Source organism: Telmatherina bonti, assembly GCF_933228915.1.
Source record: "Telmatherina bonti genome assembly, chromosome: 4".
In the NCBI taxonomy this organism is placed as follows: Eukaryota; Metazoa; Chordata; class Actinopteri; order Atheriniformes; family Telmatherinidae; genus Telmatherina; species Telmatherina bonti.
Genome location: NC_136622.1, coordinates 33,781,216 through 33,806,785, shown reverse-complemented (window position 1 = coordinate 33,806,785; position 25,570 = coordinate 33,781,216). Strand labels below are relative to the sequence as shown.

The window sequence follows — 25,570 nt, the reverse complement described above, 5'->3', positions numbered from 1 at the left end:
GGCTCTTTGAGACTCTAGGAACCACAAGTAAGCCTGCAGTCTGCGAACGAAGTACTCTGCTTGGTATATAAGGAACAATGAGGTCTTTGATATATAGTGGTGCCTGGTTGTGGAGAGCTTTATATGTAAGGAGAAGGATTTTAAATTCTATTCTAGATTCAACAGGCAGCCAATGAAGAGAGGCTAAAACTGGAGAAATATGATCTCTCCTGCTGGTTCTGGTCAGGACTCTGGCTGCAGAATTCTGGATCAGCTGAAGGCTTTTCAGGGCATATTTAGGACAGCCCAGTAATAGAGAGTTACAGTAATCTAGTCTCGAAGTAACAAAAGCGTGAACCAGTTTTTCTGTCCTATAAGATAGGGACATTTCTGTACCTATAGGTACATTTTAAAGAAATGTTCTCTCAAAAGTACAATACTGGTCTTTAAGAGACCAGAAGCACACCTTCAGAGTACGAAAAAGGGTTCAAAGTGACATAAAGTACAAATTTGTACCATTTCGACCATAAGGGAACCTGCAGCATTGAAACATGTAATGTTAATGGCTGTAATGTTACAAACTAGAGCAGAGTTGAGTGATGACAGTAGTACTACTTAACAGTCATTTACTACACCAGACAATGAAGGTCAGATGCTGCAAACTAAGTGTATGGCTGGATAGTGTTTTGAGTTTTTGAAGATTATTTCTAGATTAAAGATAAGATAATATTGCTAATTGTCATGGACCAGGCCTAATGCTGTGAAAAACATAAAAAACATAACTTGATAAGGTAAGGTTGAACTTGATAAGGTACAAAAATAGACCAGAACTGAAGGGTACAGAAATGTCTCTCAAAAGAGTACACCCCCAGCGACAAGCATTTGTACCTTTTTAGGTACAAGCTGGTACCTCTATTTTTGAGTGTGTGCTGGCAGGAATGATCTCCTGTATCTTTCAGTCTTACATCGGACCTGAAGAAGCCTCTCACTGAACACACTGAAATAAACACATTAAGAGACATTCTGACATTCACCATGGCTTGCAAAGTCAAAAATCAATAAATAATTACATTAATAGATAAAACTAATTTAAAATCCTAAAATGTATTAAGAAGGACTGCTGCAGATGGAACTAAACTGTTCCTATAAGGTTTCGTCCTGCAGTTCGGCACTGGAAGCTGCGTCCTGATGGGAGAAAAGGAAACTTCACAGATAATGGGTGGGAGTCACAGCTCACAGTATTAGAGGCTGAACGCTGTACCTGCCTGGTGTACCGAGCCTCAAGACTCGGCGAGAGCTCACCAGTCAGCCTACTGGACCATTTAATAATCTGACTGGCTTTATTTCTGTCCTTCACAGCCAAATGACCAAACCAGGCTACCGAGGTGTGTAGAGAGGGCCAGACTATTAATTTATACAGATCATGATGAGGAGTGGAATATGGTGCATCATCAAATTCATCCAGGAAAAGATGGACTGATAAAGATAAAGAGTATCTTGCCCTTCTTATTTTCTCCTATCATCAGATTTTTCTCCTCTTTCAGTCGTCTGTCTCCTTTTCTTCTCTCTCCTCGTTCTTTGTTGTTCAAGCTGCTGTTTTTCTTCCAGCAGCTGATTTTCCTGGAACTAAAAATGTTCTAGTTTATGTTCCTCATTGTCCAGTGGTCTCTAACAGCACAGAGATAACAATACGAATAATTAATAATCTGTTTAGACATGTCTAATAAACAACAATTAGAACAGTAAAAGCCGACGTGAAGAAAATCCACACTGCAAAAACTGAAATCTAAGTAAAATTAAAAATCTTTCTTTTTAATTTTTTAAAGGTAAGATAATTAGTTTTTATGAATTCCTCTTGTTTTCAGAGTATTTTTACTCGTTTTGGGAAATCTTGACAAGACAAATTTTCTTGTTCTGTTGGCAGATAATTTATCTTATTTTAAGCAACATTTATCTCAGTTTTGTATATTTTTTTTCTTGCTTTTTAAGGCTGAGATTTTGCAGTGAGTTTGAGATTAATGAGGATGTGATCTGTTGCTGGGAAATGAAGGAAAAGTCGTGCATCTCAGTTTCTTTCAGTTCAACTTGGTATCCATCAGACTGTGAGGACGTTGACCCTCACAGTGACGAGGAATGATTCATATTCTTTGGCAGATCTGCAGGTCTTTAACACAGCTGTTTCCTCCAGCTGTACAAGCTGTCAACACAAACTGTGCCACGGTTCCACTAACCCTTCTACACACTATCCATACACTTCGCATGATGATAAACCCTTCCCAGTCTGATAGAGTTGTCCCTTAGAGGCATAAAATGCATCTGTAAACGTCTTACTTATTTTTTCCTACACTTTAAGCAGCATCGGCGTCCAAAAATAAATTCTCAACACATGCAGTGCCTGGTCTGGTCTGGAAACCGGAGGTAGAATATACATCTCGCCAGACATCAGGCGACCTTTCTGAATCACACGTGGACGTTGGTAAAACGGAAATATAGGATGCAAAACCGTCTGGGCCGTTTTTAAGCCCTCACATCATGACTTAGGACAGTTTTTCCAGTTCTTTTCCAGTTCTGGATGTAAAGGGAGGAGCCCCTAAATCCCACCGCTGTGGCCTATGAGATGCTTTAAGCGTGTACTCATAGTGAAAGACCAGTTAGGTCTGGCCATGAGCTCTTCTTAGAGTAAAAGTCTAAAGAGCATAGCAACAAATTCCTGGCTTGGGGGGGGGGGGTATCTGGATGTAGCTTATATATAGTGGTCATCCAGAGCAGCTAATATAAAAAGCATTGCTGAATGCCCGAACCTTTAATTAACTTCTTGTACGCGGCCCGTCGTCGGGGTCTGTAAGCACTCTCCTACTGAGGGTTGTCTATCTTTACCCACTGTGCTATCTTTTGTCCCAAAGAGAACTTATTTCTCAGAAACACGGCCGTATTTATGATTAGACTGCAAAACTCACAGGTGGCACATTTTCTAGATTCCAACCCGACTTGATAAGCTTTCTCTGCACATCTTTAGCCTGTTTTGGTGAACAAATAACACCCAGCTCCTCTCTACTTCTATTCAGGGCTCAGCTTTTAATTGGGAGCAGCTGTCCTCTCAAACCGCAGAGCGATCCAGTGTGCTCTTCACACCAGTTCCACAATTGGACACAAACTTCCGGCTCCTCAAACAGCAACTGACAGAAGTCCAAATGGGTTTCACAGTTTTTCTGGTTTATATTCAGGACATTGCTCGATGTCACAGAAACACAGAGAAGTTCATAATGTCTTGTTTTACGTCATGTTCAGTGTTTCCTCTCATCAACTCCTGTGTGTGGTCAACCCTAGAGCTCCAGCAGAGGGCACTTAAAGCTCGAGCATATTCAGGGAACTGTCTTCATAAACTCTGCAACAGTATTTGTAATTTCTACCACGTTAAACCAGTCTGAGTCTTTTATGGATCATAGGCTTGAGCTCTTTAAGCGTACTCGTTCCAATTAATCTGCAGGGTAAATATTGAAGGAGATTTCAGACATGCAATCAGAAACTTTGAAAAAAAAAAATAGGCCTTTTGAGGGCATGAAAAGCTCAAAACAACTTGTAGAACAGGTTCCCCACCCATGTGAAGTCAAGTCAAAGATTTATTTGGGGACGTTTTAAGATTGTAATCTTGAACTGTTTTTGCCCTAAAGCTACATTTTTAGAAATAAAAAAAATAAAAATTGAAGTAAATTAAGAATTTCTTCACAATGAGGATGTTTAAATGCACGTTTGTGGTGTCTGGGGACCTCGGCCAATTTATTTCCAGTGTCTCTTTCTATGCCCGAGTGAATCACAGGAACAGAAATGTCAAATTTCAATCTTCCCTCTTTTAAAAGGAGATGCGAAGAGTGATTCAAAGCCAACAGAAGCCATTGATCAGGATGTCCAAGGACCTAAGAGGTCCTGGTGCAAGTCAACAGTTTGCCTCCAGGCCTCTGCAGAGCTGAATGACATGCAGATGAAGGAATTTATATATATGCATGATAAAATCTGGAGGACAGTAGATCTCAAGGACCGGACTTGGGCACTTCTGCAAAGTGATAGCTTGTTCTTCATTATAACACATTATTTTAACCCAACTGTCTACATGGGTGATATTGATCTATCTAAATGGTTTAAATTGCTGGAAGAGGGCGTGAAAGTCCTAAAATTAACAGTTGTGATAGATTATACGTTTTTTATGTATTAATGACAAATAAATTGTTGTGTCACAGTGATCAAAGACATGCAATGCAACGTCATCGTAACCAGGGGGGATTCTAGGATCAGAGGTTTAGGGGTGCTGAACATCCACAAAGCTGATATCTATATTATATATATGTATATATTTATAGAATAAAGTCTTCTTTATGCGGTTCACGGCACATACCCAAACAATGTGTTTTAGATTTATTAAGTGATATCAACACTGATATACTCCTACCTAATACATGTTGAGGCTGTACACACATGAACACACAGCAGCAGGATTATAATGTTAATGGGCATCCAGTTATCTTGCAATTATGAACACATTGTCATTTGTAAACATGCAATTGATAGAAACTAGCTTCTCTAATTCGTTCAAACAGGACAGTGGTACTTAACACCTGTTACATTAGCTAGAAAAACGTTAACTAACTCCTACCTCAACACACATAAAGAGTAACCTAAGTTTAAGTGCAGGAGCAATCAGGAGGACTGGGGATCATAAAAATGTGTTGGTATGAAGTAGAAGTTAAGCATTGTGCAACAAATCCTGATTAAAGCCAGACATTTGCACTACTATCACCGTTCAACAGCTCTGGCAGCACATCAATCAGCAGAGAGCGCTAAGATTTCACCCTCATCTGAGTCGGGGAAGGTAGGACTATAGAGCAATAGTTTATTTAATCTATTTGATTAAACTGTTAAGGTGGCCAGGGGAGGTGGTGGGGGTGTTACAATATTACTTTTTAAACCATAGTAGTGCCTTGTGTCTCATACATACACAAAAATAAAAAAACAAATCAGATTTTAGGGGTGCTTTGCTTCAGTCTAGGGTTGCTTCCCCCCAAAAATGGGCTAAAAACGCCTCTGATCAAAGCATTCAAGCAACATTTAAAAAAAAAAAAAAAAAAAAAAAAAAGTCATGATAATTTTATAATACTTTTTTGCATTAAATAACTTTATAATATTCAGTCCCATATTTCCTAAAATATAGATGTTAAAAGTTTTGATTTACACATGTCACACTTTTCGTGGGTAGAGCCCCCCTTTGTAACACTTCGTACACCCGCCCCTGCTTACAGGGGCTAATTTGCCAGGTGTGTGTGTATATAAATATACATATTTTACTTTAATTTAGTTACAGTAGTACTTCTGTGGAATGTAGGTCTTTCACTTTGGCTGACTATCTGATTAAATGTGTTCCAGTGCGTGTATTTATGCTGTTATAAGGAGTTAAAAATGACCCGCACATGTAAGGAGTGCGTGGTCGTCGTGTAAAAAAGCCAGTGTGGGTCTAGGTGGCGTCTCCCCTCACTGGGATTAGCTGTCTTCTCTTTCAGCACTCCCTGAATTCCATTCCGCCTTTTACTTTTCGGCAGCTCTCTCCCCACGCAGGACTTCCCAGTGACTTTGTAAGGCTGCATTCAGACCCGCTGAAACAAGTCCCAAGTTGCGGAGCTGCAAGCAGGGAGGAAGCGCGAGCGGAGGTCCCGAGGAGCTCGACGTTTGGAGTTCCTTTAAGAAAAAACAAGCGCGAAAAGGGATTCAGTTTCTTTTTCTTAACCTGTTGATGAAGTCCCACGGGACGTGGGACCCTGAGGACCAGTCACGTTTCTTTACACAGACGCAAAAAGCCTGAAGAAAAAGCTGCACCACTGCTGTGGCAAAGAGGGAGGTGAAGGAGCTCAGTTTTTCCTTTTTCCCCCAGCAGTGGCAGCCTGTGCTGGGTTGCTGGAAAATGGGCACTCCGACCACCTCGAGCTGTGGACTTATCCTCTGTTTAATTCTCACGTGTCAGCTGCTTTCTGTAAGTCAACTCAATCTTTACTCCTTTTCACTTTTAAACTTCTCTGGATGCGTTTTGTGTTGCTCCCAGTCTGCTTACCGACCATTAAAACCATTTACACCCCCCAGTAATACCACCAGAGTCTCAACTGAGTCCCATTTATATGCATAACGTTTTTGTTTTTTTTTAATGATATTTCACTTGAAAGCTGGGTGAATGGTGTTTGTCGATTGGTGCATGGCTGCACACAAGCAGGTGGTTCTGATTCCCGTCTACACGCACGCACGCACACACACAAGCGCGCGCACGCACTCCTATCATCATTTACCGCGAAGATGCGTTTAGAGGCAATATGACAAACCAGAACCTCATGTTGAGTGAAGCCAGGCTAAGTTTGTCCTCAGAAACAAGCTATTCATAGTCTGCCTGGAGTCTGTAAACTCTTAGAAACATACTCAGACTTTGTCAGGCTGCACTCTGAATTGCCTTCACTGCCTGTTTTCTGTTGGTTAAACCACATTTACATACCTATTGCAAGTTTTATTTAAAAAAAAAAAAAGCAACAGGTAACTTTAGTCTTTAAAGTCCATTGAATCCATCCATTGAATAATGAGAGGAAAGCAGCAACAAACAGTTCTCTTCCATCGAGCGCCTCCTTACGGACTTGAACTAATTTATTCTTAACTATTTGTTCATTTATTTACTTGACCATTCACTTGGTCGCACAAGTTTCAACCTCTAACTTGCATCCAAAATGGAACGAAAAAGGTGGAAATCTTCATTAGTTTGAAGTTGTTTTGATATTTCTGCTGTTACAGTGTAAGAAGTATGTTGTCTTCACTCTATATCTGTTGTATGAATCATATGGCATATGATCATCTCCTTGCAGCTGAGAATAGACTGCCCCCGTTCTTTGCAAATCCTGTCTAGTCTCTCACCTTTATGACCTCAAATAAAAAGAGCTGTCACGGCTGAGGAATCTACGACACCTCCAGGTTGATTAGATCTTAAACAAAACTCTCTGAATGACGGTGATGCAGTATTCCAGCCAACGTGCATAAATCTTTCACGCGCTGGATTTATGACTGTCGATATGTCTGCCGTTTGAAAAGCTATAGTGTTAAAATTTTCATGGCTTCAGGGTGGATTAAACATCCGTCAGTGACTTGCTGTTGAATGTCAAGCTTTTCCTGTGGATGAAATGATCTATCGCTTTGCGCCGTTGTGCAAAGCTGAGGCGGAACATGTGTAACCCGTGTCCTTGAAGTCGGAACAAGTTTATGCACCTTCGATGTCGTCGATCCATTAAAGCTGTCCAGATCCCGCTTGGCTATCATCATCCGCGGTGTGCTGACAACGGAGGGTAGCGGGAGATGGCCTTTACACTTTTAACACAGCTGTGATCGACTGCTAGACCAACAATAGCGACATAATTGAATTAACTGGAGCCACAAGCATCTGTTTTTTGCATTATGACTTTGAACTGTGGCAGGCGGTGGGCAGAACTACGGCTGCCTCTTGATTCAATTAAGCACATGTACTGGTGTTACTACGGGACTCTCCTCCCTCCACTGCTGGAATGTCAGGGTCATGCACATCAACTCAAGCAATCAAAGTCAATAAAAACCCCCAATGGGCAACAGCTCCACATTAAATAAGAGGACCAGTATCCTACTGTGAACCACCAGCCACAGAACTGTGAGCACTTCTAAAGTGAGATGGACTGATGAGGCCAGTCATGTTTGCTTCTGCTCATTCTTATTCATGTGCATTGCAGGGAGGCCAAATTTGTTTTCTGTTGCATGACATCAGATCGACTCTGAGCACTACCATAGACATTTTTGGCACAGAGAAGCCTCCTAGTATAGATTGTCACCAGTATCCCTTGACTTCATAGGGGTTAGTCTTGGCTTGAGGTGTGAGACGGTGGCTTGGATTCCAACATATATGCAGTCTGAGGAGTGTGTGTCATCGGTGTGGATTGTTCTCTCTCTTCTGCATGACACCCAACCCCTGCGGCGCTCTGCTAAAAATTGTGCAGCAACAGTTTGATCTGCTGATTTTAGTGCGTGCAGAGATGACTACGTAAGGTTTGTTGCTCTCTCCGTGTGGATCCAGCTACCTGGTGTTTGATTCCCCATTCGGAGTCGATGGAGACTCTATAGAGCTACAGTGTAAACACCGACTCCCACTCCACAGTTTGAACAGTAGAAAAGATTCACCCCCCCCCCTACTTGGTTTGGTAAACAATGCATTGAGAGACAGGTCATTTCAGTTGAGGGGGCAAGCCTGCAATGAACTGCTGCACGCCCCCCCGAAGCACACTGGCACATATGGAGCTGGCATTTGTTGACTCTGCAGTGAGGTGTGACTTGGGCCGGTATAGAGGTCATGGAGGTGAGGAGTATGAACCTGACTCTGTTTCACAGTTCAGCAGGGTTTCTCATGAATTATTCTCAGCCACGGTCGACTGCGGCCACACCGCTTCCTGAACTTTTCACTTTTAATAGGTCTGTGCAATCATTCACGCTACGCTATGCTAGTTTCCTCACCATCTGATTGCATGTATTCAGTGTTTTGCAAAAGAAGTAATGTGATGAAAAAGGCCGGTTCTACATGAAAATCTGTGGTTCATGGTCTGAACATTGCCAGCATTCCCTTTTTAGTCGAGGTAAGCCATCTCCATCTTTAGAAATCAGGATGAATTAAACCACAACTTTAAGCTTTGCAAAGAGGGAGAGATACAATCACATCAGCATGTGGTAGCAGTTCTCTGCTGAGCCATTCTCTGACAGGATATTTACACAGCAAAGCAAACCGTTTCTACATCCATATTAAGGCATCTTCAGCATGCACAAAGACGTTTGTAGAGACAGTCTTATGATCACGTGTCTTTCTGCTTCCGTATGCCTGGCCTATCCTGTTTCCATCCATCTGCTGCAAATCCTAAACGATGTACGAGTTTGCATCCTAATTTAGAGAGTAATTAAAAAGTATCTGCTTTCACAAGTTCATAAAATCAACTTTAAAGTTCTTTAAGGGACACTGTCTCACTTTTCAAACATTTGTCGAATGTGAGTAATGGATGATTTCTGGGGTCAGTATGCAATGCTTGACCCGTGTCGGCGTTCCAAGGGGGCTGCCCTTTGCAGGAACCAGTCATTGTAACTTTGCAGGAGCGGTTCTGTCTCATGGGATCATGTGACCTAGATCGCTTTGCTTTACCCCCCCCCCCCCCCTATAAACACAGAGGGCTCTGTCTGTCTGTCTTTCATCTTAATGACTGTAGTCAAGCTCCATAAGATTTGGACTGCATTTACAGGGTCCCAAAACAGTAGGATGGCTTGAATTAGACATTTTGGCACCTTTTCCCAATTTTCTGCCAAAACATTGTGCACTGACCCAAACCCGTTGGTGGAAGAAGGGCTGTTGATGTCACGATTCACTGGTTTAATGACCAGTGTGGTTAGCATTTGGCTGAGAATGATCAGGCATTGGAATATGGCTAAAAATGACCAATTTGTTGGTCTATCCTATAACTTTTAATGTCCGGTCCAACCCCACTCCTGGTCCTGCACTTCTGTTTTTTACAAGTAAAGTACCACTTTTGTTCTAGAAATTCAAGGATCTAGCATCTATTCTTTCACCTGGAGCCATTTGAATGGTAAGATGACCCATAATCTTTGGTCTACTCAAGGAAAAGGGCACGTACTCTGACTACACGCAAGAATATAAAATTAGGAGGCGGAGGCAGGGAAAATGTTGGTATTAAAAGGAGTAAATAGACTGGACTTTAGTGTTTCATTCTTTACTTGCAAATAAAGAAGAAATCTTATAATGGGTTTTAGTTCAGACCTGGTGTGGATTGAGCAGACATGTATCACAGAACTTCACAATACCAATAACCATGTCATATGTATTCCTTTTTTTTGTTTTTAATCTTCTGGGCAGACTGGTTTCCATCCTTTAGAGAAGGTATTCCATTTAGAACAAGAGTCAGTCAGTCCACGTTTCCTTTTGTTCTAGCTTGGGAGTTCAGTGGAATTTAAGTGCAATAGTGCAAATCAGGACTTTAGACGGATGTGAAAAGCCCTACAGGTGAGCAAAGCCTTCCCCTTTCCCTGTGACATACCCTCACACACCAAACCGTGAACTTTTCCTAGCTCTGTGTGCTTCTTTGCTGCGGTTGTGCCATGCTTTCATGCCCAAAGTCGCATCCGTGTCGGATGGAAGAGCCGACTCCAAACACAGCTGCACCTCAGCTGGTACCGCAGCAACGCTGTGCATGTGCCGACATGAGCACACATACTGAGTACGGCCTGTTGTAACTGTACTCCAACTCTTTCCATTCACACCTTTTATGATTTCCCTCTCTGAAGAGCTCGTGTGCTTTGTTTCATACCAACGACTCCATAAATATGCTCGGATCAATTGAACCCCCTCATCAGGCGAAGTGGGGTTCTGTAATTTAAGCTTCAAAGCTTTATTTGCAGTAAAGTTTAAGCTTGATGTATGTCTGAGGGAGGCAGGGGATTACAAATCAAACAAGTCCATTAATCTAGTCTTTTCCACTTGGATAGAAATAAGAAATGATGAAAAAATAAAATACGTCGGCAGCTGATGTTCAAGGTTCAGTTAAACAAGCCAAGTAAATTGAACATATTTCTTTTGGGAAAATCTTACAATACATCATTGAGTTGTGTTAAATGGTAAAATAATTCCCTCAATTCTCTACCTTTTTGTTTCAAACTAACTAAATCTGTTCATATCTTTTCATCCCTGATATATGGAGCCACAGGTCCAATAAAAGCAGCAGTTCACAGAAAGGTCACGAGCTGTCTTCAGGACACTGCACCCTCACCAAGCAATAAAAGACAGCGGCCACAAGTATTTGAGAGCAAAAAAATGACTCCCACACCACAATATTTTCTGACAAGAAGCAAATCTGAATGTTAACATTACTTCAGATGGGGTTTGTTCACTTTTGGAGACCCCTGATATTACGTGTTCCCCTTGTCTTGTGGAAAAAGCATTTTGTTACGCAAGTAGGTCTTTAAGTGGACATGTTTTCATGCCAGTGGTCATTCTGCTCCAGCAGAAATGGTGAGCTTTAAATGTTAATGAGTCCATCAGGTTGATAAGAAGAACAAAAGGTGTGTAAGACTGGTTGACTCGTACTGACTCTTCGTCAATCTTCTCAAAGGTTTTTTTTTTCTCCTTTTTCATCAGTTGTATCCAAACCTCCACTTATCAGAAACTCATTGAAATGCAAAGTTAACTGTAACACATTTTCCCCTCTACAGCACTCCATCCTTGTCTGGGTCCACCATTGTCTCAAGGTGATGTGAAGTCACTTCTGCTCTTTGCTTTGAGGAGCTGTTTTGTCTTCTTCAGGCCTTCCTGCTTGATACAGCCCCTCTGATGGGGGTTGCTTTTCTTTTCTTCCTTTAAATGTGTTTTTTTGTGGGCTGAATAGAGGAGATGTTTTTCTTTCTGAGGTACTGGAGAAGGGCAGAGGATTGCCATGGTTCTCTTTTCACTGTTGTCTTTCAAAACCAGATTTGACTCCTAACTTCCTGTGAAGAGTTTCTGGCCAGAAAAGAAGAAGAAAATCCCAGCAGATTTCTTATCAGTGCTGATCATTAGTAATAAGGTTCTGCCTCCACATCCTCTTGCTGTGGAGCATGTCTCTACCTGAGGAACAAAAAGGCTACCACTTTGGCAAGACTTCATAGTAAGAAGAGACAACGCTGCTGTCAAAGCCTTCATGTGCACAGGAGGAGGCCTGCAAGTATAGTTCAGCTGGCTGGAGGGTGTGAAAAATAAACACAGAGCAAACACCGGCTTCCGCTCTCAGCTTGCTTTTATTGACTGTAGGAAGCAGCACAAACCTGCTGCTCCCCCTGGAGCCCGATTAGCTCAGGTCTTTACCATTTAGGATTTGTTGTTTTGGAAACCAGGGGAAATTAGCTTTCCTTTTCTTATAATTACCAACAACAGCAAATCTGAAAATTGTGAAAACTTAAGAGCTACTTCAGTCAGTTTACCTGACTTAAACTATGGCTGACAGATGTTAGCTAGTGAGCATTGAGGCGCTAATTGTATTATTCAGCGGTAGTCGTAGTAGTCTTGTTTAGTCTATACTTGTTTCCTCTAACCATAACCAATGCTTATTTTACCATAACTGTGTGAGTTCCATTGACGTTGGAGTCTCTGGTTGCTGCATCGCTACATTCACTACGTTAGAGTCGCAGCGTATAACAAAGTTAAAGATCAATTAATCAAATATTATGTAAATGATAAAAACCTGTGTTTCTGTTGGTATCTAATTACTTTCCTGGAAATAACTGTTGTTTTTTTTTTCATATAAAATAAGCCATTTATGTTTTCAGCTGCCATATTTGTGCCACTATGGTGTCTTTGCCAGGACAAACAACTCTTTGTGAGGTGAAAACCTTCTGAGTGTTAACACTACAGTACAGGCTCTGTTTGATGGGTGCTGGAGCACCATTTGGAATATGTTATACCTTTAAAAAGCACATAGAAAAAGAAGACTGTACACAATTTTGAAGTTTGCTACAGTTGCTGCATCTGAAGGGTTTGGATCCACTTGCAGATGAAAACAGGTTTTTCTGAAAACACCACTTAACGAGACAAACAGTGAGCTTAATTTCATCTTAGTTTATCGTCAATTTAAACCTCAGTGGTCACATTTACATGAGTTTAATTTCACTTTAATTTGGAATAAAAGTAAACCCTCTTAAAAAAGCTGAAAAGTGACCATGTAAACCCCTAATTCTGAATGGAAATGACAGTTCAGAATTAAGCTTAATTCCCAAGTAAGTGGCTGGTTTATTCCCATTTAAATCCAAACTAATTATTTTTTATATCAAGTAAACGCCAATTCCGCTCTAAGTCAAAATTAAGTCTGGTTGTTCTGCAGATGCTCCTTACCTTGTTCCATCCTGATGAGGCAAATATTCTACGTGGTTTTCTGATGTCTGTGCTCTTGTCTTGTGCTTCAAAATTATAATTAAAACTGATTCTTATGTGGTTTTCCATGTTATCAATGAAAACTAGAAGCAGGAAGCGGAGTTTATGTCCAGTAGTAGTAAGTCATGTGCACCCCCTCTCCAATCGGGGCCTCTCCCAACCCACCAATCTTAAACAGAATTAAGTACAGGTGAATAAACATGTTCACCATCTCAACCTCAATTAGGAATTACTGTTTCCATGTACAACCAAAGGAGAATACTGTAATTCAGAATTATTTAATTAAGAATTAACATCATGTAACCTTAGCCTAGGGCTTCAACAAACGGTTGTTTTAATAGTCGACTAATCTGTAAATAATTTTTTTGATTTGTCCTGATTATTTCTTCCACACCCACCATCTGTGCTTCCAGTTGACGCTGCTCTTTTTTCAGGCCTCTCCATTTTGCATCATGTTAATGTCACCCTGATTCCCAGTCAGTCACAACATGATGTCCTTTAGTAAATTAAAAGAATGACTCCTAAACCAGCTGAATATTCAATTTAAGCGTAACAGCTTATGACTAATACTTTTTGAAAATTCAAACTTAGCTATTGTGTCATACCCAAACTATACAGAATTTGTCTCAAAAAGAAAACAAATAAAATATTTAACATGTCAATTTTCATGAATTGCAAAACTGATTATTTACATCTTGAAAATGCCTGTTTTGTAAGGTAAACAACACATCGCTACTCGCTAATGCTAACTTACCCATCTGGGATGCTGTAACCTTGACTCTGGGGCGATTTCCATTCAGGTGCTTGTGCATGACTGTCGTGCTGCCGTGGTACACCAACTGCATAGCAGACTACACTTCGTTTAACATGAAATTTTCCCAAACTTTGGAAATACAAGGCCTGATCCTGTCGTTACTCTGACACTGTTCAGGTTGCGCCACCCTATGTTTGTTTTTTGTTGTTTAAGAACAAAGACGCTGCCCAAAAGGACAATACTGCCCCCAGGACTTCTTATGTATGCTCGTTACCTTGTCCCATCCCGATGATGCCCATTTTCCCCACATTGTTTTACCTCCCATCTTTGGTTGTCTGTTTTCCTTCATCTTGTCAGCTGCTGAAAAAAAGTGTAGTATGTTAGTGTCGAACTGGTGCTTCAAAATTACAATGAAAGTAATAGAAAAACTTGTACTTATTATTAGGGGTGGGAAAATCGAATAAAAAAATCAAACATCAGGATTTTTTTGCTTCACAATTTTAAAATTCATTATAAAATTTTTGTCATTTTTTATTATTTTTATTGATCTTTTTACTTGTCTTCTTGGGCATTATAGCAGCAAAATGGTGGTCTGGATACTGTGTTGTTTTTTCCTCATGGAAATCAAGAAAAATCATGAGCAATAAAAGCTTTGTACATCTTTTGTTGTTTTTAGTCTACAAAATTCAGCCATATCAAGGAATTATATTTTAAATTGAATCGGCACCCAAAAAATCTGAATCAAATCGATTCGGGACGAAAGCACATCATCACAGCCCTACTTATGTAGTTTTCTGTGTTATGACCGAGAAGTCGACAAACAGGAAGCAAACTTTGTTCCTCTGGTAGATGTATGTCACGCCCGCCCTGTCCAATCAGAACCCTTCCCAATCCACCACTTCAATTAATTAAGGACGTGTTTCAAGTAAACCTCCATTTGGAATTATTATTTTCATGTCAACTTGTAGGAGAATAGTGTTAATTTGGAATCATTTCATTCTGAGTTATTAATTCTGAATTGAAAAACATCACGTAACCGTGCCCACTGTGTATTAAAAACATACATCTAACTTCTATGATGGAGTAACTTGTCTCTGCTGTGCAACAAGACAGCCAAAGCCTACGAGCCGCAAAAGTTCTTGATACATTTTTTTTTTTTGCTCACAGCAAACAAATTTTAACCTTTGAAGCTGCTGTCAAAGAATGTGCCATATTGCTTTTGGTTTAAAGGGTTTAACGTTTGAATGCAAAGTCTTCGCTGTGCCCCACAGTGAGGCAACAGAGGCCCCCCAGGAGAGACGGGGGGGTAAGCTACCGCAGTCTGCTCCGTGTTATCATGTCAGCTGCCGTCCTTTGAGACACAACAACCCTCTTTGATAAAAACACTTGGTGAAACTGTTGTTCTCAGGGGATTTTTTTTTTTTCCTCTCTTGTTTTCACCTCGCCTTTTTTTTTTTCTCCATCTGTTCAGCCACCAGTGGCTTTAACTTTATCTTTTTTCTTTGAACTGATCCATATTTCAGTGGTGAAACCGTCATCGTCGCTGTTGTAAAGAGCTCATTTCTGTCCAGCGGCTGCAACAAAAAAATGCAATTTGGGAGAGAGATTTGCTCCGTGATGAGGTATCCTCAGGGCTTTCTTAGAGCAAACGGTCCTGCGGTTAAGAGGTTGCCAGTTGTTTTTGTGCTGTGCTTTTTGATGGTCTGGAGCTATTGTCCCTTGCTGAGTCACCATCCTGCTCGGGAAATGAAACCTGGAATCATCTGCAGGGCAAGAAGACCCCGCTTCCCCTGAAGCAAAGTTTATTCAGGCCATCCTGTGCACACTTCAGATGTCCTTTTCCGCAAACAAGAAAAGAAATAACTCATGTTTGTTTGCATGTTACACCCCCCGCCATTGTTTTTTTTTTTTAAACCTCTTTAAATCTATTGTCTTGCTGAAGTTTACTTATATTTGAAAATACAGATAATTCTGTTATTGTAATTCTTTTGGAGACACGTCTCCACAGGAGTTTTTTTCTTTTATCGTCTGAGCCTTGGGCCTTTTTATACCACACAGTTAAGCCATGGAGGAACTTACCACAAGTTTTTATTTCTTTCTTTTGCTCAGCGAGACCTACTTCATTTGGAGTGTTTGGCAGCCAGTCACAGGGTGTAGCTGCAAAGCTGTTCAGGAGCTTTCACAAGTTTTCATAACTTGGCAAGTAATACACTGGAACCAAGGATTAATGAATTCCCCTGGACTTAATTATGCCAAAGCACAAGCCCTTGTTGTTCTCTTTTTTTTTTTCCCCCTTTCTTAGAATATGACATTTGAATTTCCATCACAGTGTGTTTCAGCTCAGTAAAGCTGCTTGGTTGGAAACTTTTTCCTTTCAGGTTTTCTGCATTGGAAGACGCATGTTTCCTGACCATGCGCCACGATGGAGCAGGTCTTTAATTAACAGCTGAGTTGGATGGATGAGGCGGAGTTTTGTGTCCATCCTGCAAACGCTGGATTATATTTTAAGACAATACTTTTGTAGGAATGCAACCTGGTTGTTGACTTTCGTTTAAAATTGCTGTTGAGCTTAATGGAAAGTAAATAATCTTCTTACTTCAGTCTCTGCAACTCAATCATTTTCCCTCTTAACCCTTTCATGCATCATGTTCACTACATACTACCGCTTTTAAAAGGATGTTTTCTTGTATATTCATAGAGGAGGATGGTCTATTTGTAAATTAACCCCTTCATTGGACATTAGTGAGTCATTTAATGCAATACCACTCATTGAAAAATAAATGTATATGAGATATGCTGTAATTACCAAGTTTACCTCAGTTATAAACAGGGAAGATAAATGATAAAGCTGCGTTTCAATAGATATATAAATATGGCAGAATTTTGCAAATAATTTTTATAGATAAGGTAAAAATAAAATGAATTGAAAGACAAATAAGATTAAAGATAAAGCATCACTTGTCTGTAGAAGTAAAATATTCTATGTGGAAAAACTAACACTTTTTTTTTAATAATTCATGCATCAGAAGGTTTAAAACTGGATCCATCTTCTACCTGATATAGACTTAATTTCAGTTTCTGTATAACTAGGTTTATATTGTTTTATTAATAAAAGGATGGGATCAAAGACTGTATATAAAGAGATGGACGTAGCCTCTGTGACGTCACATGTAGGTTTCTGAAGAGCTGAATTGAAGCTCGGTGGACGGTTCCTATCGTCGCCATGTTGGCAGCATCATGCGCGTCGTCTCGCCCGGAAAATACAAATATGGGCAAAGAGGTGGCGCTGAGAGGGGGGCAGCCATAAGCGGCATGGCGGATGATTGACATCGAGCAAAATCCGAGCTTTCTGTAGCTAAAAGCTAACCGAGCTAACCCCGAGGTAACGGGAGCTACCCAGCTAACGGAGGTTAGCGGGCTAAAGCTAAGTCACGTTGTTAACAGGCTAAAAACCGCGGCTGTTCTACGTTCTTCTTACTTGAAGCCAGAGATTGGTACCTGTCAATCAAAAGGACACACCCCTAAATTTGCCGAACTTCAAGATTAAATTACTTTTGAAAAAAATTCAGTCCCCCCCCCACAGTTGTTATGAAGGTAAACCTGACCTATTAAACCGAAAATGGATTTTTGAACCAGGCTGTAAACATGTTTATTTCTGCCATGAAGTTGGTCTTTTTTAACATGGGAGTCTATGGGGATTTACTCTGTTTTGCAGCCCCTAGTGGATGAGGGGAGAACTGCAGTTTTATGCACTTCTGCATAGGCTTCACTTTTAACCGCCGGAGGTTGCTGCTTGGAATGGGATGCAGTTCCAGGTACCTGTATGTGAAGAGATGCAGGACTAAGTTAGTAGTTTTTTGTTTAGTTATTGAACAGGGACTATATGTATCAGCATTAACCTGCTGAGAAAATATACATGATAACAGACTGTAGCTCTCTGTGCTCATGTCCACCTGCAGTCCTACAAGCTATTGATAACAGAGGGAAATGGATTGTGTTGTTGGTTGTGTGTTTCACTTGATTAAAATCACAGCTTCTCGCTGGAAGCCATCACTACTGAGCCCACTGATTATTTTCAAATACACTTCTCTTGAAGTTGTTCCAGATCCCATCTGGGACAGGCTAAGTGAAGAGCTTCAGATTTGGTCTTTGTTCTTGGACCTAATTATCGCCAACCAACTACAAAGAAAGACAGATTTCCTCGTGACGATACCAGCTTGTATGAGTTCTACAGACATCCACCATGTGGCCCTGCAGCTTGGCGTTATGTACCTGGCACGCCTGTTCAAGCTGAACGTTGGGCTTGTAATACCGTTAGCAAGGCAAGGGGAATTTCTGTGGTTTCAGGCTAAAGTGGTTGTGTGTTATTTTCTCTCTACCCAAACCATGTTGATTCCATGGATTGAGAAGTCCTGTAAATCCTCCGCTGCAGAAGCCCGTCTGTGCTCCGTAATGTTTCTACAGAAACATGCTGTTTGAGACAAAACCTAAAGTTCATTTCTGACACAGCTGAATTAAAATGAAGTGGAAGTGTGAGTCAGACTGCTCTCAGTTGAGAAATACATTTCTATGAGAGGCTGCTGATCACCAAACTCCCTTTAAAAACCTCTAAGGACAAAGTTCAGGGACTGACAGCTTTGAGCATTGCAGATACTTTTTAAAATATAATTATTTATTTTTATCAGTTTTGTTAATTTGGCCGCACATCCAAAGATCCATTGCAGATTTGGTACATTGGCTGAATGTATTGGATTTTCTCTTTTAATCTAAATTAGAAATCTTGGCTACCCTTGAAGTTTTTGTCCGTTATCATTAAAGGCAGCAAAGGCCCCTCTTTTCCGTCGGACTTCATGCAGGCTGCACCTCCTGCAAAGCGAGGCAATTATTGCCTAGGAAGGGGTAATTAAATGACTCCTCCCTGGAACTGAGGGCATGTGAGATTTACTGTATGTGGACTGTGAACACACACAGGACGCTCTTTCAGCTGTGTCAAGATGAGGAAGCTCCTACCAGGCTCCACCTGCTGAGACTTTATAGTGACCCTGCGATGGGTTCAGGAGGTGGAGGTGGGGGTACAGCTTGGCACAAACATCAGACTGAACTCGGAGCCTCTGGCACAGACATCAGTCTTGCCTGTGGGCACACGGATAACCTCGGCCTGTTTCATCAGGGCTTTTCCCAGCGCAGGAAAGATTTGGGGTGATAATAGAAGGACGAAAGGAGAGTTGTTTTACTTTGCTTATTTGTTCTTTAGGCCCGAACGGCCAGACAGACTGAGATTAAGGTGTGATCCGCTCTTGTTGTAGAGTTTCTGCAGCTACTCATCTGGATTGCTGTAGCTCAGAGGTGGAGCTGGTCTTTCCAACATCACAGACTAACTTGGAGAAGTGGTAATCCTACCCTGCTTGAAAATAATGGTAAAATGCTCACAAATGCATAAGAAAGGCCCCTTTTATCCATCTCCTTGCATCTGCATTGCTGATGCATCGTATCAAACATCTGGAAGGAAGCAGGCACCTAAATTTACAATGCGTTGCAGAAATCTTGAGTTTATTTTGCTGAGTGGTAGAATGGAAAACATGAGTCATTGTTCTGTCTTTGAAACATTTTAAACAAAGCATGAAGAATGAAAAATAAACAGTAACACCAATAAAAATGTTGCTATATTGAAAACAATAGCATATGTTTATCCATTGACAGCCATGGCTTTGCTGGTGTTGATTCAGATACATGAACGTGGAAAGAATGTGAGCAAACTATGTAATTCTATATAAGAATACAGCATTGTTCTTGCAAAAAAGAAAAAATAACTTTTCCAATGTAATTAGTTATCATAAGGGAGCAAGGTTTTGATATAAACTGTCAGACGTTTGTTCAGGTGGGGGGGGGGGGAATGATGTAACCTCACCGGTGAAAGCTGACTCCTAAATGATCCTCTTTCTCCTCTTTTTTTCCACTGAAAGGTCAGTGGGCTTGTGCTGGCCTGTGCATTAGCACAGTGATGAGTCATGCAAAGAGCAGCCAAGAGTTAGTTTCACTGCCCTCTCTCATATAACCGACAGGTTCACTTCACTTATCAACCACCACACCTTGGTGTGTTTTCACACAGACCCACTGCTCCCCTTGTCTATAATTATCTCTTATTATAGTAGGAAATGGATCCCTCACGTCTGCTTCCAATGAATGGGCAGGTTAGTCCTCCTGCCTTCTTGTATTATTGCATAAACCCTAAGCAAACAGATGTCTTTTGAAGGTGTGAGCACACAGTCAAATTAAGGCCTTTGGTTGAATTATTAGGACAGGTGAAATTTGTCTGTCAGCTGTTGAAAGGAAGATATTCCCAGACATTGTTTATGGTTGTCAGATGTTGAAGCTTTTTGTTGTGTAGTTGGTACAAAGCCGAAACGGTTTTCCAAAGCCTTGTAAAAGGTTTAAACTTCCTGCAAAATGCATATAAGCAAGAATCCAATCAAAATGGCTGGTATTTTTTGAATGAAATTAAGGTCTGGGTTGGATTTGTAAAAATTCTGAAACAAATGCCAAAAAGATAATGTCCTCCTTCCCAAATCAAACCCATGTAGTGGACGTTAATTCAGGCTGATGCAGGGTATATTTACTTTTAACTGATATACGATACTTTTAGTGCACATTCACATCAGCATTCACATCGAATCCCAGTCTGTTTGCTCGGAAAGTCTGCTTCATTTAGGGAAGTGTGAATGTACCAAAATAATTCTGATTGGAATCAAAGAAGCAGACTCAGTCTGCCGACAAACACGTCTTGGTCCGTTTCAAGCGGACCAAATACAGGAAACGGACTACAAAAAAATTCACTTACTACAGTTGATGTAGCATTGCATTGTGGGTAAATACATAGCAATGGCGTTAAGGGTCCTCTGTCTCATCTGTTGATCATACCCTGCCATTGTTGCAGTGTATGCAACAATGGCATACAATGCAATTGTATACTCAAGTAGTATACTTTTCTTCTAGTTTTCTTCTAGTGCAGTGCCACTTCATCACTGAATTGGACATTTTGTTTGTTGAAACAAGAAGTGGAAGCAACTCCATATATTCTTTCTTTAGGGCACCTTGGTAATCATTTACACTTTAGATGCATGCCATTGGCTTGTTGAGTATTGAATTGATTGATGTATTGTTATGTCGGTAGCCAAAAAAATGTATTTTAACCCAAGAATATGTTTGTTTTACTGTAAATTAACCCAGAGAATGAGAAGCCTATTAGTGAAGAGTCATAATCTTTGTTATGTAATGTTCAGGAAAATGCGCTAGATTCACATCACACAAAGGGCTTGAAAATGCAACCCATAAGGTTGCTTTACACTCACGCAGCGTCCTCGACAGGTTGGTTACACTGTAACCACCATAGGCTTTACATATCTCTATTTGGATCTGATGTGCATCCGTGATACTTGAAAGTACTCCCTTGTGATTGGTCAGAGTGTGATTACCTGTTTCCAGCGCAGAATGCATGAATGTATATCTACATAATTACATGTGGATATATGTCTATGGCTATTACCAAATGTTGTTGTAAAACAGGAAATACCTGCCGGAAAATGAAGCAAACCATCTAAAAAAACGTTGCCTGGAGTTTTACCAGCCGATACCAGCCCAGCTGCCATCTACAGACCCTATTTCTGCGTATAGATGTACACTCCTTCTACAACCTGACGCAGAGGCCGCGCGACTGTAAACCGTGCATGTGTAAACCTCCGCTCTAATGTTGACTTTGTGGGTTGTTAAACTTTTGACTAGACAGTAATATCTACTCTGAAGTCAAACCACTTAAATGACTCATGTCTCCTTTGTGCCGCTATAGATGTGGACAGAATTTATGATCACCACCAGTGATTGTATTTATGTAGAGTAATTTCCATCACCAGCAGTCAGCTGAGCAACACAGACAGAACATCAGTAGATTCACTGATTTATTTTTAAAAGCACAAATGCTTTCAGTATTTGAGTAAAACACCAGGAGAGGCTTGGTGTACCTATAAGGGGGACATTTCTGGTCCTTTCTCCTGTTCATTATAGAGTCACTCAGCTGGGGTTGGACCCTCTAGGCTCAAGTTAACAACCAGTATTCAACCAACTTGTTGCGTCAGCTCAAAGGGCTCAGTGTGGTTTGAATTGTAGAAGACCGCATATCTATCTGCATTGAAAACATGACTGAAAGTGCCACAATTTTAACTTTTGAGAGTTTAAGAGCCTATTCTCACCAGCTCTTCTGGCTCGGACTGGCTGAATGTTGCAACCATCAATTGAACCGAATCTTTAATTGTACTGATATCTGGCTGACTTGCCAGTCTAAATGCACCCTAAAATGTGCCTTTGTAAATACTGTGCATAAGTGCTTGCAAATGCTGTTTGAGACATTTGTGACAAGGTTTATGACATTACAACCTGCTCACCTAGATATAAAGCTGAATATCCATTCAGTGACTGGTGTTTGCTTAACAAAATTTTAATTTAAAGCTGCTTTAAATGTCAATGTTTTAAACACCCAAACAGCACAAGTTTCTGATGAAATACAGAGTCAATGATTGTTTCTTTCTTTCCTTTTTTTAAATTTTCCTGTCCAGCATTAAAGCAAGCAGAATGATGCGCTGGCTGCTATGTTGTGATTTTTTTATTTTAGTTTGTTTATTTTGCATAAATGTTTATTTTTACTAAGTTTACATAATGCTGTTGGACCTGACTGCAAAAAAAGACAGAAGAAAGATAGAATGAGAAAGGAAAGGAGAAATAAACAAAAGACAAAGAGGAGAGAGAAACACACAACATAGGAAACACCTTAATCCATTCACAGATTCTACACCATCTGCTACACCTGGACAGAAACGTAAAGTCAGCAACTGTAAGGAGCACCAGAGATGACCAAACACCAGATACACACAAAAATGAATTGATGGAAAATGTCTGTTACTGAGTAAACCTGCAGGACGACTCGGTGACTGTGCATCAAAATATTCAGAGTGAAACGTGTTTGCAGAAGTGTGATCATGCCAATGTGACCCTGCCTACACAAAGGTCAGAGGTAGGCCAGGAGGACCCCAAGACTGAGGCGAGCGGTAGCCCTCCCTGAGCACAGACTGTTTCTTTCAAGGCATGTTGTCGTTGGTTAGTTTCACTCTTCATCAGTGTGATGGTGATTCTTTTCAATGTTCCTGAATCACTAGATTTTTGTGCTGATCATTCAACATCCCTCAGTCCAATATGATCATTATTAGTTCCAGTAATTCAAAATGGCAATGGCCAAATATCAAATTTAATGCTTCAAACAGCATTTTACATTCAATATGTGACATAACTGAGGGTTTGTACATATATTACTTTATCACTAATGCTACAAAAATGTGCCTTTTTTAATGAAACATATTTTCTACACCAAACTAATAACTTATTATTTGATGGATACTTCCTGTAAATGGTTAGATTTATCATTTTCCCATCTCAACATCTGCAAGGTTAAAATGACAAGCATCCCGCTAATTCATTGGATAGTATAACCATTTGGCAAACTTATTTAGCAGTCACAAGCTACTGTTTGTTCTGTGAGGGTATTCCTCGTGGATGAAATGACATTTGCTGATGTTAGCTGCGTTGTTTAAGTTTGTTTAGGTTGTGATTATTGCCATGTTTGCCTTGAAGTATTGTTCTAAAGGCAGTGTATTTTTGGGACTGTCTTGTGGAGGGAGGGTAAGTGAACGTAAGGAAGTGTTTAATTTAGCTTAGGGATTTTATCTGGCTCCTTGAGCGTAAGATCCAGCAGGCGTGGTTCCTTCTGGGGGAATTCCTTCCCCGTAGTTCATCAGGGAACCAGGATGGCAGTCAGGCTTTTGGAAATTCTCTTTTATCACACTTCTTACACCTTTCTTTTCCCTTTACCTGCTTGGTGTTTTCTGAACTTGCGTTCTGCTGCAGGCTGAATTGATGAGCCAGATTAATTAAACTATTTTTTAAAAGGATTTGTTGATGATTCAAAGATGTGAATCATGACAGCTGAAACCACACCACAACCTGGTATTTGGCCTGCATGATGGACTGGTGAATGATCCCTGCAGGGAAGCAGTCTAGACAGGAAAATTCCCAGTCTAGCTGAATTAATATACTGACAGTTATATTGTTGGTACAGTCACGGCAACTAAATACAGAATGTCACAGCTTTTAAGCCTGACTCATACCGAAATGTTTTATCTCAGGTTCAACAGGATAAGAAGATGGAGGTGGGAATATCCATTTAAGGCAATAACAGGCCATCAGAAGACAATGGCTGCAGATGGAGATATAAAAAGGGAGAGGGTACTTTCTGTGAGGCAAAGATCATGGTCTTTCATGTATGCAGATAATATGACAGATGTCAAGGCTGCAAAACTGTAAATGATGCAAGAAGACTGAAGACCATGCAGCTTTTATTTTGCCTCTTGTTGACTTTGGAAAAAGTAATGAGGGGAAGTATCTTTATCTCCCATCCAGCAGGTTTTCCTTCCGAATTCATATCCATATCTTAATCCTGCACCCTCTCTGTTTCCTTATCAAAAGTCTGCTTTTTGACACAGAAGCTGCGATTTAAGGACTTATTTTGTTACTGAAGTTGAAGACATTGCACAATGTTTTACAAGATCTTATAATGTTCAGCTGTTAGAGTGGCAGCTGCCAAAAGAAGTTTGTCTTTACGAGTTCCTTCCATTTAAAATGGGCCATTTATGCGTTGGATTACTTACGCAGACTTCTGAAACAAGACGCTAACAGAATAATCAGGGCTTGCCTTAAGCAACTCAAGTAAACTTATCCTGTTCTGTGAAATTGTGGTTTTCTGACTGATTAAAACAAAACCAGTTCACACCTGGAGAATTTTATCATCCACATTGCTTAGATTCCCCTAGATCCTTCTCCTTGAACCAGCCTCCAGAAGATAATCCACTTCTTTGCAATTGTCCGGCTCCTTGATCCTTTGTCCAGGCATGACACAAGGCCTTTGAATCATGAGTTTGAAGCTGTAAAAGGAGAAGGTGAGGACCAATCAGAATGAAGGCATTTGTAACTGACAAAGTGGGTACCTGATCTCTTCTCTCAGGCTGAACTCCATAATTGGCGTCAGGAATGTTTAGCTTTTTCTCAGCTTTAGGGTTTTGCTGAAGAAGTAAAGCCCACCGGCTTCTTTGGAAGGTGGTTAAGATTTCCCTTGATCCTTGGATCTGAGGATATAAATGACTTCCTTCACCAAACATAGGAGACAACCGACAGGAAAGTCCCTTGTTAGGCCGAGGCTTAAGGTCACATCTCTCAGACGCAAGCCGTGGGTGGATTTGCTTCTATTTTTGGTCATTAAAAAAATCTACACTGTCAAAACAAAGTAGCTAAATTACTCTGTTCTAGACACAAAGAGAGCAAAGTGAAGAGAAGTATAAACAAACAACTGTGTTCTGTTTATGAAGTCTCACAACTGAATCTAAATATCACCATCAGGATCTCGGCAGTCAGGAGGTCTTCAGTCCTCACTGGCTGTACAGTTGTGGGTGTGCCTGCATGGTTGGCTGTGCCCTGTAGCGTCCACATCGCTTCCTCAAACACGGTTTTCTTCAGTGTTTATTGGTTTTTGTCGAGGCATAACCTCAAATGGGAAGGTAAGGGGGGGTTACTGGCCTCTCCAGCAGACTTCATACTCGACTCAGCTTCTCCGGCACTTCTGGGGGAAAAAAAAAAAAAAAAGCATTTGATGAGTTTTATGTTGAATTTTAACTTTCCAAAGTTTTGGCCAAAAATAATCCAGATAAAAAATATTGCAATGGCATGTTGTGGAGTGTGCAAGGGATTTTAAACAT

General features: G+C 40.6%; 1 protein-coding gene across 13 annotated transcripts in view; it reads left to right on the top strand.

The window, feature by feature from the left end:
- The first annotated feature begins 5,603 nt into the window (after positions 1-5,603).
- Positions 5,604-25,570, top strand: part of hspg2 (heparan sulfate proteoglycan 2) — a 135,360-nt gene continuing 115,393 nt past the window's right edge. For 8 of the 13 annotated variants that reach the window (XM_079239027.1, XM_079239022.1, XM_079239025.1 and 5 more), the window contains exon 1: positions 5,605-5,995. In XM_079239027.1, coding sequence (XP_079095153.1) covers positions 5,927-5,995 — 69 coding nt within the window. In that variant the 5' untranslated portion in view covers positions 5,605-5,926. Of the gene's footprint in view, positions 5,996-25,570 lie in introns of all 13 variants that reach the window. The other 5 variants (XM_079239029.1, XM_079239023.1, XM_079239024.1 and 2 more) reach the window with 1 other exon arrangement.